This window comes from Brassica napus, chromosome C4 (assembly GCF_020379485.1).
Source record: "Brassica napus cultivar Da-Ae chromosome C4, Da-Ae, whole genome shotgun sequence".
Lineage (NCBI taxonomy): Eukaryota > Viridiplantae > Streptophyta > Magnoliopsida > Brassicales > Brassicaceae > Brassica > Brassica napus.
The window spans coordinates 36,787,536-36,804,792 of NC_063447.1; the positions used below are offsets into that span (position 1 = coordinate 36,787,536).

Sequence of the window (17,257 nt, forward strand, 5' to 3'; positions counted from 1 at the left end):
GACGTGGGATTTGTTAACCCAGCCCCATATGGCCATATAAATGTTACCAAAACTAATAAAATTAGTGACAATTAGAACATATTGTAGAACTTTTATATGCGATGAAGTAGCTTACATTACAAGCAAAAACATGCGAAGATCTATCAGATTATCACTACACACTGTGTTAAAACACTACAAGAAAAACCGTGTTTAGCTACAAATTAGCTACAATTTTTGTTTTTGTAGCTGTTTTTTTGCCACAATTATCTACGGAACGGCCACGATTTTACAAAACCTATAATTTGTGGATATCTTGTGGATTTTCGTAGCTAAATAGCTACAAATTTTATCTTGTGGCTATTCGAGAAAAAATAGTCACGATAAACCACAAAATAGATTGTAGAAATAGGAATCCACGATTAGCCATGAAAACAGTTGTAGAAATACATAGCCACAACGTAGTTTGTGGCTATTAAAAAAAAATTAATCCCTAAACTTACCCCAAACCCTAAATTTTTAATCTCCGATCATAAAATCTAAATCTTAAATCACAAACTTTTCAAATAAAATAACTTATAATGTGTCATATAAAATCAATCACTTATAATAAATTCCTCTCAAACTTTAAATTCTAAACAAATGATCTCAAACTCTAAATATATTCTAAACCCTAAACTTTTAATCTTTAATGATAAACCTTAAATCTTAAATCATATTCATAAAATAAACAACAAAATTTACTTTTTGTTTTTGTTGAGTATGTTATTGAAACACACGTAATAATTAAATCACATGTGTTTGTACAATATATTAAACTACTATATATAATATAGCTAAAAACTAAAATCTAACTTTTATAAAAAAATATAAATTTATAAAAATGTTTAAATAATAAATCCAAACTCTAAATTTAACCCACACCATATCATGAATCGAAAATCCTAAATCATATTCTAAACTTAAACCTAATGTTATACTACTTTAAATAAAAAATTACAAATAGTATAATTTCTAACTAGACCATAAATCCAACGACTAAACTTAAAAACTTGTAGTTACTGAATTAAATTATAAATAATAATTTTTGATTAGAAAAGATGATTATAAAATATAAACAATAAACTAAAATATAGTGTTTAATATTGGTCCATATATGTTTGAGATCTGAAACGTAAAGAAAAAAAACACTATGAAAAGAGGACACAATAAACGAAAAGGGTGGAAAACATATTGGGCTATCCAATTAATAAAAAAGTAAAAAATTGAGTTTAATCTTCTAATTTTTCATTGGCTAAAAGAGTAAGACGTGGATTGCAATAAAAAAATATTGAATTTAATCTCTTCTAATTTTTCATTGGCTAAAAGAGAAAGACATGGATTGCAATCTTATACCATTGATCTATATTAATCCAATGGTCCATATGTTTTTCATCCCTTCCATTTATTTTCTCTCCTCATATGTGTTTCTTCTTTTACGTCTCAGATCTCAATCATTTTTTTTTCACCTTCTTCCTCTTATGTATCATCTCTAATCTCTTCCTCCAATATCCACTTTCAGATTTCAATCACACTCCAATCCATCTAGCCTCTCACTTTGAACCTACACCTAGGGATCTGTAAACAACGCAGCAAGAATATCTGCTCGAATCCATCTCCTACACGACTCTGCGGCTTCGAAATCACCATCTTGGTTTACTCAAGGGCTACGGTTTCATCAGAATCACTGTCTTCGTCATTCTTCAACTCTGCACCTTCCGTTTTGTTGGAAGTCAGTCTGCTCTGCGGCTCCACCAGCATCTCCAGATCTCCTTCTCTGCTCAAGCTCCAGAAAATGCCTCTTCAGTTTCATTCCAAGTCGTGTCGTCTCTGCCTCCGGTAGAGTCGTGTCTGCTCAAGCTGTAGAAACGTCGCTCTCAGCTTCTTGCTTGTGATGGCCAAAGCACCAGGAGCAAGACGACCCTTGACGGCGCAAGAGAGCAAACCGGTTTAGAATTAGGGTTTTTTTCATTAGATTTTGGTTATTATTTTGATTTAGTTGTTAAGGTTTAGGTTTTGTAAACCAGATTTATAAACTAGTTTAATTTGTAAACCAAATTGTAGTTTGGTAATCAAATTTAATCTGAAATGAAATTCAATTATAAATCAATATTTGACTATTTGTAAACCAAATTAGTTTATAAAACAAAATTTTTATTGCTAAAACATTTTTTTCCTGTAAAATAATTATATATATATATATATGTATTTTTTAATTCGTGATTTATATTTTTTGAAATAAATATGAATTAGCCACAATTTATAATGTAACTTTTTGTGGCTAAAATAACTACAAATGTGGTTTTGTAGCTGTTTGTGGATTTTAGCTACAAATATCGTTTGCGGCTAAGTTGTAGAGAGACAGCCACAAATAACATCATTTTATCGATAGCCACAAGCCTATAGTCAACGAAAATTATTTGTGGCTATCTGTAGCAATGGGTGAAATAGCTACAAAAATAAGTTAATAGCCACAAAAAATTTGTAGCTATTTCAAGTTTTTCTTGTAGTGAATTCAGAGCCGGCCCTGGGCCATGCTAAACGAAACATTCGTCACAGGCCCTCAAATTTTTTTGAAAACAATTACATACAAATAGGTTCCTAGAAAATTGTTTTAAACCCCAAATTTGTTAAAAAAAAATTTTTATATAGACACAGCCACATGCCCCCGAAATCTCAGGACCGGCCCTTAAAAGGTTTTGGGAAGCTAGGACTTAGTCCTTATGGTTGAATATGTGCGATCCAACTAACCTGGTGTAGCGGAAGCTTCTAGAGATAAAACTAGATCCATTGATTCTAAGAATAACCGGAAACCAGGGTTTGTGAATACTTTTCACAGTGTTTAATAAAAAACTCTTAGGATTGAGAATACTTTTCTCGGTGGTTTATAGAAACCTCTTTAGGAAAACTCTTTTTATTAATCAATCAAAATCTCAATACAACTCTAGGTATAGACACCTATTTATATGGAAACCAAATAACCTTAAAACTATTAAAAATCCTTAAGATAATTATAACTAATTAAGATAAAAACTAGAATTAATAATAATCTAAATAATTAAGATATTTGAAATATATCCAAATACCTCTGCATCATAACCTAAATCTAATTGTGCAACAAATTTATTTATCTTATTCTTGTTTTATCAGCCATTCCTTCATGTCTTGAGTTTACAACTCATCTTAGCGTGTTTTGAGCGAAAATCCATAATCAAGAACCATTGATGTGAGTCGTGACTATGTTTTTTTTTTTTGTTTAACTTAACTATATTAATTATAAATAAAAATTCCGAGAGTCGGAAACCGGAACAAAGCCTCCGGCTAGCCGTAGCAGAAACAGTAAACCACACAAATAGATTAGGCTTATCACTATAGCACATGGAGATAAAATTAAAATTTCAGCGGGAGGGAAAAAATTGAAAGCTCGAAGAAACCAATACCGGTCTCTCGTCATTACTAGCGATCCGCGGCCAACGACGCCGACCAAACCACAGTCTAGTCGACCACTGTAACTTCAATTCCTCTCAAAACAACGCCGACACACATATATATGATTTACGCCACACTCTTTCATCCAACCGCCTAGCAGAGACATCAACAATAAAGACAGCCCATTATGTTGGGGGGAACCGCCATCTCCAACTACCCATCTCGCTCGCCAAGAACTGACCAGGAAGGCGCGACCCACCGAGACCACACCACAACGCCACAGAGATTCAAGAGTGTCACTTACTGCAAACCCACTAGAGTTTTGCTCCTAGACAATGAAGCCCAGGTCCGAATAATTGAAATATAGCAAAATACCTATAAAACGGGTTGGAAGACAGCTGCACCTCCACATAAAACACATCCTTTCCCACACAGATGCCGGTTGAACACAACCACTAGAATCACATCCGCTAGGCTGAGAGTTCTAGAGCTGGGAAGTTGTGATCAAACACATGATAACCCCAAGTCCAACCATCCGAATGACAAAGCGGAGAAGCGAAACTTGGACATGGGGCTTATACGGAATAAGACATCAAACCAGACACAAGACACAGCCGAAGACAGGACTCCAGATGCCACCCACCGGTGATTTTTCGCGACGTAAACCACCGGAAGGTTCTTAAGGGAGGGCCGTGACTGAAGGCGAGCAAGAAGGAAGCACCCTAAAGCTAAACTGGAAACAAAAGCCATAGACGACCCGAAACCGAACGTCAAGCCGAGGGAGCACACGCCGAGAACAGGACCACCGAATCGACACACGAAGACACCAGAGCAAACCTGAGACACGCCGGAGAGTAGAGAACACGCCGTAACCACTGAGCTTAGACACCGTAAGACCCCTTTACAAGACACCAAGTGAAGGGGAGGCTCACGCGCCGCCACACCACTCGCCGGGACACCGGGAAAGGAAAATAAATAGGTACACGAGCAGATCCAAGGCGGAGGAGTCACCTTACACAGACATGCGCCAGTCAATCCTCAAGATACGCCAGAGATCTAAGGTAAAATTTCACCGGACGAAAACCTCGACCCAAAAGCCGACTAGCCTCTCAACGTCTGGACATCTCCCCTCGCCTGAACTCCAAGAGCCTCCAACCCCCGCAGCGTCGTATTCCTCATGAGCAGAAAACAACATCCGAAGAGACAAAGAGATCTCACAATCCAGAGCATATCGGTGAGAGACAACCGCGGAGAGAGCTAGCAAAGTAGAAAAGGAGATGAAAGGGATGAGGGAGAGTCTCCGACGCCGGCGAACCGGACGTCGGAACTACACAGAGACGACGGCGATTTGTTTCCTAGAGAGAAGTTAGAGAGGGGATGAGAGGAGAGAGAAGTTTGATCTCAAGCTTTTGTTATCTTTTCAAGTCGTGACTATGTTAGTTCGAACTGTTACATATATTCGGTTCAGCTATCTGATTGAATGCGTGTCAAATATATAATATTCCTTTGTCGATTTCGAATGAAAAAATTACACTCTAACATACTTTTCTCTTATCTCTTAACACTCTAGCATACTTTATGCTTGTGGTGTACTTCTAGGTTACAAAATTCCTAAATTACCTTCTCAATTCTAACCAGAATGAGTTGATCCCATTTAATTAAATCGCTGTCTGAGTTTTTTTGTTTTCTCTTCTCCTCTCTCATCTTTTTTCTCTTCAATTCCTCTTCTTCTCATCTTCATCACTGAAAAAAACAAAGACATAGTAAATATCAACCACCAATTATGAGATTTAATGTTCTTTTGTTTCTTGTCTTTTACTTCTCTGTTTTTAGATTTATTAATTTTTCAGATCTGAAAAATGGTGATGTTATAACGGAAGGTGATGGCGTGACGAATTGGTGGTGGTGGCGTGACGAATCATTGGTCTCCTCGTCGCTGGTGGCAGAAAGTGAAGGAGGAATAGAAAAGCTTGATGGTGGAGGACGAGAAAAGACGTGGTCACGCTGGACTGGTACTGTTAGACAAAGAAGTCACCGGAGTGACCACACCAACTTCGACCATAACCAAAAATGTGCAAAAACCTATACCTACGACCACACCGACTTTGACCATAACCTCTCTTTTCACAACCAAAATCCTGACCACACCACCCACCGATCTGCTATTCATGAAGTCTTTGACCACATGATCATTGGCCCTGATCTCTCTTCTCTCAACCGCAACTTTGACACAACACGTTTAATATTGACCACATCATCAAGTATGGCCATAAAATCTTTCTTCTCTTGTCCATCTTTTTTTATGGTTTGTATTTACGTTAACAAGAGCCCTCAAATCAAATTAGCTTAAATCATATCTTATGGTCACTATTGAAGTCCAATACCCAATAAACCTACCAATAATTAATAACAACTAAAGCAACTAACTAGATGTTTAATCCCCACTATAGTCACAATTTCTCTTTCTTACCCAATGGTATTTTCGTCAGATAAAAGCAACTAGAATCCAAAAATAAGGCAAATAGTACGGTCCAAGTGTAAGGTGCCTAAATATGTTAAGTTTCGTGAAAAAGTAACCCATTACGTAACTCTCTCATTTCGAATAGAGTATATTAGTCGAAAAAAGAAAAAGAATATAGTATTACTCACTTACGCAAAACTGTAGTGTTACTGTTTTTTTATTTATTTTATCAAGTTCAACTGAAGATGGAATATGGTGACTGGAATTGTTCGGTATAGTATTGTATATAACTCAAAATGATTCAAAAATGTCAAACAATATGCTAATTTTTCTTTCATAGAGTCGTCTATTAATATATATCTATCTTATTAAAAACTCGCTCTTAACTGATATACTGATGAAGACTCCATACCTTCTATATGTAATCTCAATCCACATATTATGACTAATATCGTTTAATCAACTTACAGAGACTTGGGTTTTCTCACAGTTTGAGTTGATAATCTCATTTCATAAGATGATTTTAGAGCGTATCTGCTTACCCTCAAGTAAGTACTTATTGGTGTGTTGGGACCGCATTAGTTTAGATAGGGGTTCTTTACCAATTAAAACACATTTGAAATGTAATTTCTGTATGATTCATTAACATTGGTGGATGAGATGTTTCATTGAAATCCCCAATAAAGGCCCATGGAAGATAAGCAAGATACTTCAGCCCAAATATACACAAGGAAATCATTAGTTAGCCCCGTAAAAATTAACTATTAGGATTAGGCAGCATAGTTTCAGTGTATAAGCTGGTTTGGGTCTTAACTCTTTAAGATGACTGCAACTTCAGCGGTACCAAGGGCATGATTAACACTAAAGGGTTCTTATTTTTTTTATTCTTTTTTTTTGTCTGATTTAAAAAAAAGAAAATTAGAAACAAACCAATCGCGGATCGCCATGTGTCAGTGGAACTCGCGAACAGTACAAGAACCCAAACAAAATCACCTCTTGCGGAAGAAGACGAAGAACTGGTTTTTATCAAAATCGTGGAACTCACCTCTTAAAAACTCACTTAAGAGGCAGGGTTAATGGTGGTCTAATACTTCATCCCAAAAGATCGACATATGTCCATAAATAAATTAAGATTCGAACTTGAATTCTGAAATTTTTCATATTCGATTATAATTATTTTGGTCTAAGAACTTTCACATTCAAAATCTACGATGAGTACAAAGACAGCTAATGGTAATTTTGTTGGTAATCATAGCTAGAAGTTTAGAACTAAAATATGCTTAAATTAATTAAATCCCGAGTAAGAATAACAGATTATTCTTATTTGAGTGCCTGGCTAATCTATCTTTACTAAGCTGCTTCTTAAAGCGTAGCTGCTTGTTAGTCACCCAGGGGGCATGTATTTATCTCATGTATTGGCAGGGCCGTCTAATAGCATGTACTACTGGAGCGGTTGAACAGGACCCGACTCTATAACTAAAAAATATTAAGATAATTTTAAAAATAAATACATATATTTGGTTTAAAATTTTAAAATTTTATATATATTCTTAAACTTATAGTTTATAATTTAAAGAGAAACTTCAAATATATATAGATAAGCTATTAAGTTTTAAAACTATTTTATTATATCATTAAATATATAGTTAATATTTTTTTGAAAAGGGCCTTAAATGTTTTTGAAACGGCCCTGTGTATTGGTATAAAACTCAATTTTATCAATTAGGAATCGTAGAGACGCACATGGGACGAACAGTGATTTTTCATTTATACTAGTGGCTATCTATATGATTAGTTCATATTGGTGAAGGTGTTGGAGCTCTGTCGGTTAGACCGAGCCAACTGGGAGCTACACGAGCTGCTGATCAATGATCATCAACGAGTCATCATGATGTGGATCAAGAGATGCTGGTAAAGTCAACTGTATACTCAGCATAGCATAACTAATATCAAGAAGATATATCATCAAGTGAGAGATGTGATCTAGACTATCTATATACTGACTAGTTACTAGGGCTGTGACATGTTTACACGTAGACTCATGCATCTTGAGCAAAAGTTTAAGCAAATGCGATTGCGGTATTATCTAGTATATAATTGTGGTTTTACCGTCTTTGTTCGTTTCTGGATAAGTACTAAGTAGTATAGAATTTCAATAAAGTCATTATGTTGGTGGTGCAGACGTGCATTTTATTTAGGATTTTTTCACGAGAAAGGAATCATAAGATTTCATTTTAACATCTGCTATAGACTTTTTTTTGAAACACTTTTTTTGCTAGACTTAATTACAGTGTTAAACATGTATCTTAATTTGGAACTGAATAAAAAATCTAGAACATGTACGTTCATGAGTCATGACCCTTTCGTGCTTACAACTCATTGATCACATGTCGCTCCTATTCCAACGGTAAATAGAATTATTAAAATGAATAAAAATTATCACCAGATACATTAATTCAATATTGAAGGAATTCTTTCTCAAAAAAAAGATATTGAAGGAATTATATTTATATAATGAGATACATTTCTTTTAAAAAGTGGAATGAAATCATTTGGAACTGTGTGGAAATATCAGATGTAAATTTGTTTTAAATTTTATATATGCTAAATATTACTTAGTATATAAGTACAACATCTAAATTATTAGCAATTTTTTAAATAAATTTAATCATTAGAAAAAATATCATACTTTGCATACTACTATACGATAGGGCATCACTAGTTTTTCCGATACTACCCGCAAACGCGACTTTTGTGGTTGGTAGCAGTTAATAGCGTTTCGATAGCGTTTCGAAACAATCATACAAACTACTACAAATCACTATAAATCACTCTGAAACTCTTAAAATCAAAAGCTGGTTGCAGCTAGCGTTTGCGGTTGTGGGCGGTTGCGGATGGAAAAATAATATAAAATTATTTTCAAAATTATTTTAAAATTAAAAATTTTAAATGGAAATATTATAAATAAAAATATATACATATTTTATATATTAATTAAAATTCACAAACAATATCATAATTTGTTTTATAAAAACTTTAAATTAACTATTTATTAGAATTTTTAAACATTTTTATACACATATATATAAAGATATACACATTTATAAAACGAAATAAAATATTTTTTTAAATTTTTTTAATATAAATCTTCAAAACAAATTTTATTAAAATTATAACTTTCAACTAGTTTAATTTGTTTACAAATAAACATAATATTTTTATTAATCATATTATATTGATAATTATTATATTTTATTACAATAGTATGTTTTAATATTTTTATAATGTTATAATATGTTAATATTGATCATTTATTATTAAATCGCTACAATATCTTATAATCAACCAGTCACAAATATTCTGCAAATGCAACAATTTTTAAACGTTATACCAGTCATACAAAACGCTTAGTAACGCTTGAAACCGCAACCATCCACATCCGTAAACTCCCGCATCCGTAACCGCAACCGCTGCGTTGAAACGAGTCGGGCCCGGACTCTTTAGATGTATTCATCTCTGTCCCTTTGTCAGGTCCTATATAATATTCGAAGCTACCACGCTTCACCATTTTATCTCCTCTTACAAAAAAAAACACTAATCTCAAGTTTGATCAAGAAAATCAAGAAAGATGCCTAAAGACAGGAAGATCGGAATCGCGATGGACTTCTCGGAGAGCAGCAAGAATGCACTGAAATGGGCGTTTGAGAACTTAGCTGATAAAGGAGACACACTTTACATCATCCACACGTTACCAACCTCCGAAGTTGATTCTCATAACTCTGCCTGGCTCGAATCCGGTTCTCGTAAGTCTCTTTCTCTCTTTTTAGTCCTTTCGGTTTAGGGAAACTTTGCGATTGAAATGTCGGTTAAGTTCGGTTTTAATTTGGTGTTGCAGCTCTTATACCGTTGATGGAGTTTAGGGAACCGGAGATCATGGAGAAATATGGTGTCAAGATTGATATCCCAGTTCTTGACATGCTTGACACTGGTTCAAGGCAGAAAGAGGTTTGTTTATTTTTATAAATATACTTCTTGATCATAATCAAAATACATTTTTTGCGACTTATATTAATAAGTGGTTTGGTTATGATAAAAATGGAAATAGGTGCATGTAGTGACGAAATTATATTGGGGAGATGCAAGAGAGGCGCTGGTCGATGCTGTTGAAGATCTCAAACTTGATTCTATTGTCATGGGAAGCAGAGGACTCAGTGCCCTTCGAAGGTTTTCTTTTATTAAAAATAAATTCAAATTTATATATGCGATTTGAAATCTTCTAGCCGAAATGTGATTATATTGCTTAGGTTTAATATCATTGTATACGAAGTTAGAACCTGGCAGATAGTATAGTAGGGCGATTGAGTAGATCCATCATTGAAATTATCGTTATAGCTAAACGACAATGTCAAATACCACTGGCTTTGAGTCCGTTTTTACAAATCTAAAACCCATCTCATTTAAGTTTACCTTTGAATTTTTTTCGTCTTTATCTCATAGTTAAGAAAAAGTAAAATAATAGACTTTTTAAGAATTAATCTATGGTATGGTTTGCTGGTTACACATTTTGTTTATAACACACCTGTCGTTTATTCCTGGATTTTTAAGGGCAGCATTTATCATCTGGTTACATGTACCCTTTCTTTGTTCTTTTCGAATTTAACTTTTAGTCAGTATTTTTATTAAGTGTGAAATGAACCTTTTTTTTTTTTTTTTTTTTTTGAAACACGAAATGAACTTATTTATAAGTGTAATTGCTGCCCAAACAGGATAATAATGGGAAGTGTGAGCAGCTTCGTGATTCAGCACGCTCCTTGCCCTGTCACCGTTGTCAAGGATAACGACTCTCACTAAATAATAATGTCTATCTCATTATGTTTTTACCAAAACAATCATCGCTGCGTATGCTTTTAATTAAAGAATAAAAGACCCTTTTCTTGCTCGTATTTGTATTTGAATTCGTATTCGTATCAATATATTATTACACAGTTGTTCACACCTTAAAAACAGAGTTTTTGGACTAATTCTATGTTTTCCTGCAAATTATTTCCATTATTTTCGTTGTTTTCGGCTAGAATGACTCCATGTGATTTAGGGATCAATGTGTGGTGGGGTTATTTGAATAGTTTGTTATACCCAAAAGGGTTTTAAATAAGTTTGCGTGACAGAAATCACATGGATGGGTCGGTTCCTTTTCATCGGCCATTGACTATGAAAAGAAATATTAGAATATTTTTAAGGATAGAAAACAAATAGTATATTAATTATTGTTATTCTTTGAATATATACACGATGCGACCAAAAAGATATACATGAATTACTGGTCTTTTTCTTAAAATACAGGAGTTTACTTTTTTTAACTCAAAATTTTATTAAATTTTTCATAATAAAATACATCATAAATTACAAAAACCAATAGAAAATAGTAATATTTTCGGAAACAATAGTCTAAAAGAATGAAACAATAAAAATGAAGTAAAATAATACGAGAAATAAACATTAGAGAACCACGTATAATAAAGTTATAACTGATGGACTGATCATAACACCCAAACAATCGTTAAAAATATGAGACCGAAAATGACTAAAGAACCAATAATTTAGGTAAACTCAACCCTAAAGAGTACACCACCAAACCAAAACAGACACAACATCGGAACAAGCATGTAGGAGGATAAACGTACATCAACACCAGAGACTGTTGTAAACCGGAGTCGAGACAGAACCAAGTCAAAACCAAACACCTAGGTTCAAAGACACAAAAACTTGCAATTCTAAAGGGAAAAATACCGGTGAAAATTTACAGGTCTTACACCCGGATATTCGTTAGGCAGAAAAGCAATCTACAGAACTAAAACTGGTTACTTCCTCGCAAGATAAAACCTGCAAATCAAACTCACTGCTTCGTCTCAAAACACTCGCCCAATCCATGGTGGATAAAAGAGAAGTCTAGTAGATACCTCCACAGCAAATACACCTCACACCGACGAATCCAAAAAAACTAAAACAAGGAGAATTTTTTTTGACCATAACTGCAAGCAACCGAAAAGAAACAAAAGCACCACAACCTAAATCTAAAATAGTTTCCAAACAACGACGATTTTATAGATCTTGTTCGTCGAAATCGGTGAGAGATATGAACTCACGAGAGAAAAAACTCTCACCCAAACCACCATAAACCATATAAAACCTAGATTAAACTAAACAGAAAGAGAAAATTCTTTCTCACATAGCGGCGTTGAAGAACATCGCCAATCACAGAAGGAGATCGGAAGATCTGGAGTCTTTTTCTTCTTTTCTTTCTGGACGGCTTGACCTGATCAAAATATAGGAGTTAATAGTATAGTTTATTTCAGAGTTTAAAATTTGTGAGTTAGTAATGTAGTTTATTTTCCACCATAGTGAGATGGCCATTTGGTAGAGATTTGGGAGTCGAGCTGGACCTGAGAGCAGCATTATTGCAGTATATAAAACGGTTTCTTAGGCAAAAAGGTGTGTGTGGGCTCCACCAATATTTTAAAAACGGTGACAGAAGACGTGAGTTGAAAACCGCTTCAGATGGGTTTTGTGCACTGTTTGCGGGTCCCACCAACACGTGACAGCCCGCAATTGGTGCGATTTTTTTTTTTAAAATCAGATAAAAAAAAAAAAATTAGAAACCCAAAAAGGGGTTCACCGGATAATCATGCTCTGAGGATACTCAAAAGAATGTCGGGTCAAAATCTTTAATGTGCTAGCTTAATGCTTGATCTAAACAAGCTCTAGAATACCACAACTTGTGCAAAACTTCGAAAAGAAAAAAAAGCTCGTTACAATAATGTACCACTAATATTACTCAAAAGTTACAAGGTCGGCGATGACACAACCACAAATCCACCATTCGATTTGATAATCAAAATTAAGAAATAAAATAAGTATTAGAATGTTTGTTCAGTGATCTCTCATACATCAACACCTGGAAACTTCTGTTGTTGGTAAGAACACTACCTCTTTCTCACTCAAGTGCTTACTCCACTACCTTCAGTGCCTTGAACCTAAACACAAAATTCTCTGCTATATAATTTCACACATTCAAGAACCAGTGGCAACACACAGACAATATCAACACAAAACAGAATCTCAATATTTTACCAAATCTTCCCCCATAAAACATAATGGCATCTTCTATGAAATTTCTCTGCGTTCTTGGCCTTATTCTCCTTGTCGGAACCGTCGTAGACGGAGCAGGAGAGTGCGGTAGATCAACTCCTGACAATGAGGCGATGAAGCTGGCCCCATGTGTAGGCGCGGCTCAGGACGCTAACGCTGCCGTACCGGGCGGTTGCTGTGCTCAGATTAAAAGATTCTCTCAGAATCCTAAATGTCTCTGCGCCGTCCTTCTCTCAGACACGGCTAAAGCCTCAGGCGTGCAGCCGGAGGTTGCCCTGACTATCCCCAAACGCTGCAATTTCGCTAACCGCCCCGTCGGTTACAAGTGCGGAGGTGAGTGTTAACATATATATATGTAAATTATTATGCTTTATATTCAAATATAGCCTTAATTTAATGTTTCATGCATAATTTGTTACGTGACGTACAAAACTATATGTACAATATTATTAATTACTACTAATATTACATGTTTTTGTGCGTTTTCCTTATAGCATACACACTTCCATGAAGTGTTGGGGATGCAAATTCATGGGCTTTACGATGAAGCTTTGGAGTTCACTACTACATCCTAAAAGCCTATCCCCATGTATCGTATATTAATTATATGAATAATGATAATGTATTATATGTATCAGTGTGGTTGTAATTAATAACTATATCAATAATATATGAAATGATTTCAGCCTACGTTTTCTTAACGAAAAGAAAACACATGCTTGATTAGACCCATCACCTATCAAAGGTCGCTTCATGTTTGATTAGAAGTTAAAAGAAACTTGAGCCTGCAGGGATCAAAGCTTGCAGATTCGTATTCACCAATATATAATCTTATAACCAGAAGCAAAATAGTAGAAGCAAAGAGATGATGCAACCAATTCAGACTCTTAACCAAACGGAATCCAAAAGCCAAAACTTTATTTTAATATTTATATATCAAAGTATAAAAACACAATCAGCTGTGGAATATAAACCAAAGAAAGAAATTCCTGACAAAAAGGAAAGCAAAATAAAAATTCTATTGTTAGCACGTAGCTATCACTAGACTCTAACACAGAGAGAAGAAGTTATACCATGACCACGACTTCTTCTGTTTCTTTTGAAGATGGCTTTACTCTTGACCTATATATAATCTGAACCTAAACCGCGGGGAAAATGCCCAATATCAGGATGAATATTCCCTCGCCTCCTTGGAGATTGCCTATCAAGATTGATATCAAGAAGCGTCAGATAACATATTTTGAATGTTGAGTTTACTTATCCAGTAAAAAAAGGACTAATCACCTTCGGAATCGGCCAGGCTCAAAAAGGATCATAACGAGCACCAGGAGGTTGGCACAATCCTGATAAAACCAAAAGAATCCATGGCTAATTAGTCAGTAACAAATGAGAGCTTTTCTTGTTTTCAACTGTGTACGTGTCTGCATTTGTGTAAAAGATTTTTACGGTTGTGGAGATCCCATGAAGCCAGGTTGAATCTGATCAACAACTCTGAGGAACATGCGAAGATCATCTGGTCTTACAAGCATGCTTCCACCGCCAAAACCATCCCTGACCACCGGGAAACTTCCACCAGGCGGGCCAGGGATAAGATTGCTGTAATCTGGGCGATCTACCACTACCATCCTAACAAGTAACATCAATAAGCTATAAGCTTTCATTTTCTAATATACTTACAGAAAAAAAAAACTTTCACCACACAGTGAATCAAAGTAAGAAGTAGTAAGTGGTCGTTGTTTTTACCTGAGGGTTGATGAAACTGAGGTCCTAATTGGAAAAGGCCTTCGAGCGTAATGTACAGGCTCAGGCTCTCTGTTTCTCTTCGAACTACAAGCAAGCAACGAATGATAAAGATGAAGGCCTTAGAATACACTAGAGGAACCATAAATCATTATCCTTCTAGTCAAACTACTAAAATGGCCGCAAATAATGAAAGTTCCACGATGAGAATTATATGAACCAATGCAAAATCGACATACATATAGGCTCTTCACATTATCCCCGTGTGTTTAAAACATAAGATCAGAGTAAAAGTCAAATTCATCCGAACAAATCTATGTTTACTTAAACACTAGTACACTACAACTTAACTCATGTTCGTTCCTAGCCATCTAAGAACATCATATGAGCAATAAAACTCTTTGTAACTAAGGGGATAACCTGGTCCGGGTCGTATAAGCAACATGTTTAAGTCCTTAATCAAGCTTATTCAGAATCTGATTCTGCAACTTAGTGACTAATCTGTCAAGATTGTTGAACTGTGCATCGTAATAATCACCCTCCGCTCTAGACTTAGCAGCATACCTCTTAACTCTGAAAAATATCAGTACATCAAAATTACACATAGAAAATAAACACCATACAGCACAAACAAAAGAGATAAAAGAGAGACGTATTACACACTTTATCTCAAGATGAGTAGTAGGATACGTTCCACCCTTAGCAACCTATGGCTAAACACTTAACCAGAACTTTCCTCGGACTCACGTAAACAAACGCGTACTCGTCGGAATCGTTTCATCCCTCGATCCCAACCTCGTCTAGATTCCACAAACTCGATCATATCAGAATCCTAAACCCTTAAAATAACATCGAAAACAAAACGTACACTAACCTCGAGTAGGAGAGGAAGCTAGAGCGTCTTCAGCCAACGCATGACGTCCGATTGCGACGAGTTTGTAACCGGAGACGACGAAAGTAGCGTGGACTACGAAGGCGACCTTGTCGCTGTTGTTGCGAAAACGTGGACGAGTTTATTTGATCACAAGCATTACTATCTGTGACCTAGGGAGGGAAGTTACGAGTATAACTAAATTCTCGAGAGATCGGGAAGGGAGAGAGTGACCTAAATGGATCCAACCGTCTATTGGGTCTCCCAACTCCGAAGAAAAGGCCTACAATCTCAAATATCAACTAAATCCAAAAAATTTGAAAGAAAATAAAAGCACCAGTCGGAAATGGGTCTGTACCGTGGCAGAGTACTATTCTACCACTAGACCACTGGTGCCTACGCCCTAATATGGCTGATATTAATTTATAGAAAACAGATGTAAGGGATTAAAAATTGTTTATTTCCTTTCTAGATGATAGTTCATTTGCAATTCTAATATTTTAATAGATATACTCAAAATATTATATTAATGGATTAAAAATTGTTTGCGAAAACTAGTACTTAATGGGTAAGTTTCTCAAATCCAATCTCTTAGCTATTTTATATTAATAAACTAATGTGATTTAGTTGCATGGTTAAATTTAATTTTTAAAAGTAATGTTCAACCACTAAAAAATGAACAAGTGTAAAAATCATCTCTTTAAGATCATCATTAGTGGTGAGATACTTTTAAGGCACATATCCAAATTAAATATAATTATTTTTATTAACAAATTATTATCTAAATAAATTTAAAATAAAATAAAAAATTAAAGCAATTAGAAAGTGACATGTAAACAAAAGATTCTCAGTCTTTTCGATAGAGTACCTCAAAGAACAGACCGGCTCTTCCTATTTCACATCTCTCTCTTCACTATTCTATTTATTTCATTTTTATATTTACTAGAATTGCTTTAAGAAACCCTTACTAAGAGCACCATTAGGCCTGGAACTTTTATCCGAGATCCGGATTCGATCCGTGATCCGATTCGGATTCGATCCGAAAATCCGGATATCCGGAGAGGCCGAATCCGGATCCGGATAGTAAAATGTTGGATCCGTCAAAGCCGAATCCGGATCCGGATATCTTGATTTTTTTAGTCCGGATATCCGGATCCGTAAATTTTATTAATAACTATTTCAAAAATAGTAATATCTATATATAAAAACTAATTTTATTTAATATATTTTCATTTTTCTAATAGTATATATAAATTTTATGTAAATTTTGTACAATTATACATATAAATAATTAAAAACATTATATATTTTTATTTTTAAATTATTGTTAATATTTTATATATATTAATATTATTTTTTATTTATTTTAAGGATCCAAATCCGGATCCGGATATCCGCCGGATATTATAATTTTTATAAGGATATCCGACATCCGGATATCCGCGAACCCCGGATCCGGATAAGGATAGTAAAATTATGGATCCGCCGGATAAGGATCCGGATCCGGATATCTTAAAATTGCCCGGATACCCGATTCGTTCCAGGCCTAAGCACCATTATCGCCGTGCGTTAAGGCGTCTCTTACTGTATTT

At 35.0% G+C, this 17,257-nt stretch overlaps 2 protein-coding genes and 1 pseudogene across 2 annotated transcripts; 2 read left to right on the plus strand and 1 right to left on the minus strand.

The window, feature by feature from the left end:
• The first annotated feature begins 9,455 nt into the window (after positions 1 to 9,455).
• Positions 9,456 to 10,901, plus strand: LOC111213826 (universal stress protein PHOS34-like). Its single transcript, XM_022715661.2, has 4 exons — positions 9,456 to 9,711; positions 9,804 to 9,913; positions 10,014 to 10,132; positions 10,675 to 10,901. The coding sequence occupies exons 1-4, from the start codon at positions 9,537 to 9,539 to the stop codon at positions 10,757 to 10,759; spliced, it is 489 nt and encodes a 162-aa protein (XP_022571382.1). The 5' UTR covers positions 9,456 to 9,536; the 3' UTR covers positions 10,760 to 10,901.
• Positions 10,902 to 12,969: 2,068 nt separating this feature from the next.
• Positions 12,970 to 13,744, plus strand: LOC111213827 (putative lipid-transfer protein DIR1). The gene is made up of 2 exons (XM_022715662.2): positions 12,970 to 13,387; positions 13,549 to 13,744. The coding sequence occupies exons 1-2, from the start codon at positions 13,060 to 13,062 to the stop codon at positions 13,563 to 13,565; spliced, it is 345 nt and encodes a 114-aa protein (XP_022571383.1). The 5' UTR covers positions 12,970 to 13,059; the 3' UTR covers positions 13,566 to 13,744.
• A 208-nt stretch (positions 13,745 to 13,952) lies between these two features.
• LOC111213825 lies at positions 13,953 to 17,222 on the minus strand (annotated as a pseudogene).
• Positions 17,223 to 17,257: the final 35 nt, after the last annotated feature.